Source organism: Poecilia reticulata, linkage group LG2 (genome assembly GCF_000633615.1).
Source record: "Poecilia reticulata strain Guanapo linkage group LG2, Guppy_female_1.0+MT, whole genome shotgun sequence".
Classification (NCBI taxonomy): Eukaryota; Metazoa; Chordata; class Actinopteri; order Cyprinodontiformes; family Poeciliidae; genus Poecilia; species Poecilia reticulata.
The window spans coordinates 19,438,238-19,439,563 of NC_024332.1; the positions used below are offsets into that span (position 1 = coordinate 19,438,238).

Below are 1,326 nucleotides of genomic sequence, written 5' to 3' on the forward strand. Positions count from 1 at the left end.
ATGAAGCAGATCTATATCAACAGATCTGCCTTTACCTTCACCAAGTTAAACTCATGTAGCAACAGTCTGATCAGAGCTGATATAATAATATTATTTTMTATCATTTAATGACATAAACTCCATATAATCCAGAATGAAGCATTAAGACAAAGATAAACAGTTAAAGGTTTATGTTAATAAGACTGAATAAATCTGTTTAAAGAACAGATTCGTYCATTTAATTCAGGTTTTATTGAATAAACCATTAGTCTCCTCTATGATCAATATTCATTTATGGCTCTGAATAGACAGAAATGAATAATGAATAAGTTTTAGATAAACTAGATGATCAATATCTGCGTTTTATCTGAAATTGGTTTAACTTTTGAAAATGTTTCATCTCTTTTATGTAACGAATAATAAATAAACACACTAAAGATTATGCACAAATTAACACAATTTATGCTGCAATCATAACGGAATAACTAAATCCTGAACTTTTCTTCTGCCTTCTGAGTATTTTAATTAATCTGATTTTTCCATTTGACTCAAAACCTGAAATATGAGACATTTTTATTCATTTACAGATTTATTTTATTTTATTGCTAAATCTTTTTTGATGAATTTAAATAAATAATTTAGTATTAAATAAATGTTTTTTTTAATTAATGACCACTTCACAGATCACAGAAGCAGTGAATTATTATTCAGCTTTAGTCTGTAACTTTGTCATTAACAGAGAAAGAGTAAAATCACAAACTCCTGCAGGTTTTCAGGCTGATAATTAATGATAATTAATCTCCTGAATCCTGACAGATTAAATTAATCTCCATAAAAATAAAGAAGTTTCTGCTCTGAAATCAGAGGAAGTTGAAGCGGCTGCAGTATTTATTTATGGCCACAAGGTGGCAGTAATGCACTTTTAATTTTTACATGATTTGCCACCTTTTCTCCACTGTATTAAAAGCTGGTGGGTCACCAGACTTTACTTCCCCTCAACCATCAGGCTGATGTATAAACATGATTTTATACACCAGTAACTGTGGCAGTAAATGGATTAAGTTAGATTTATATTGACCAATTGAGGTGGACGAGGTGCAAACCAGTTGGGTCGTCCTTGAACCTGTTAGTTTCATGTTATCATTTCCATATCATGATGTGTATTTTTGCATGTCAGAATTTTTGTAACTTTTAAAAAAATTTAAAACATGGTGGACTGACCTTCTGCCCCTGACACTGGGCTTAACGGCTTTCAGAGGGAAAAATGTTTTACCATAACAGATTCAAAGAAATTTGAATCATTATCACAAAAATAGAAAGTTGARGAGTTTCTACCTGATGAATCAG

General features: G+C 30.7%; 1 protein-coding gene across 1 annotated transcript in view; it reads left to right on the forward strand.

Annotated features, from left to right (window-relative positions):
- Positions 1 to 997, forward strand: part of LOC103480864 (uncharacterized) — an 11,430-nt gene extending 10,433 nt beyond the window's left edge. The window contains exon 4 of the mRNA XM_017309100.1: positions 947 to 997. Coding sequence (XP_017164589.1) covers positions 947 to 997 — 51 coding nt within the window. The remainder of the gene's footprint in view (positions 1 to 946) is intronic.
- Positions 998 to 1,326: the final 329 nt, after the last annotated feature.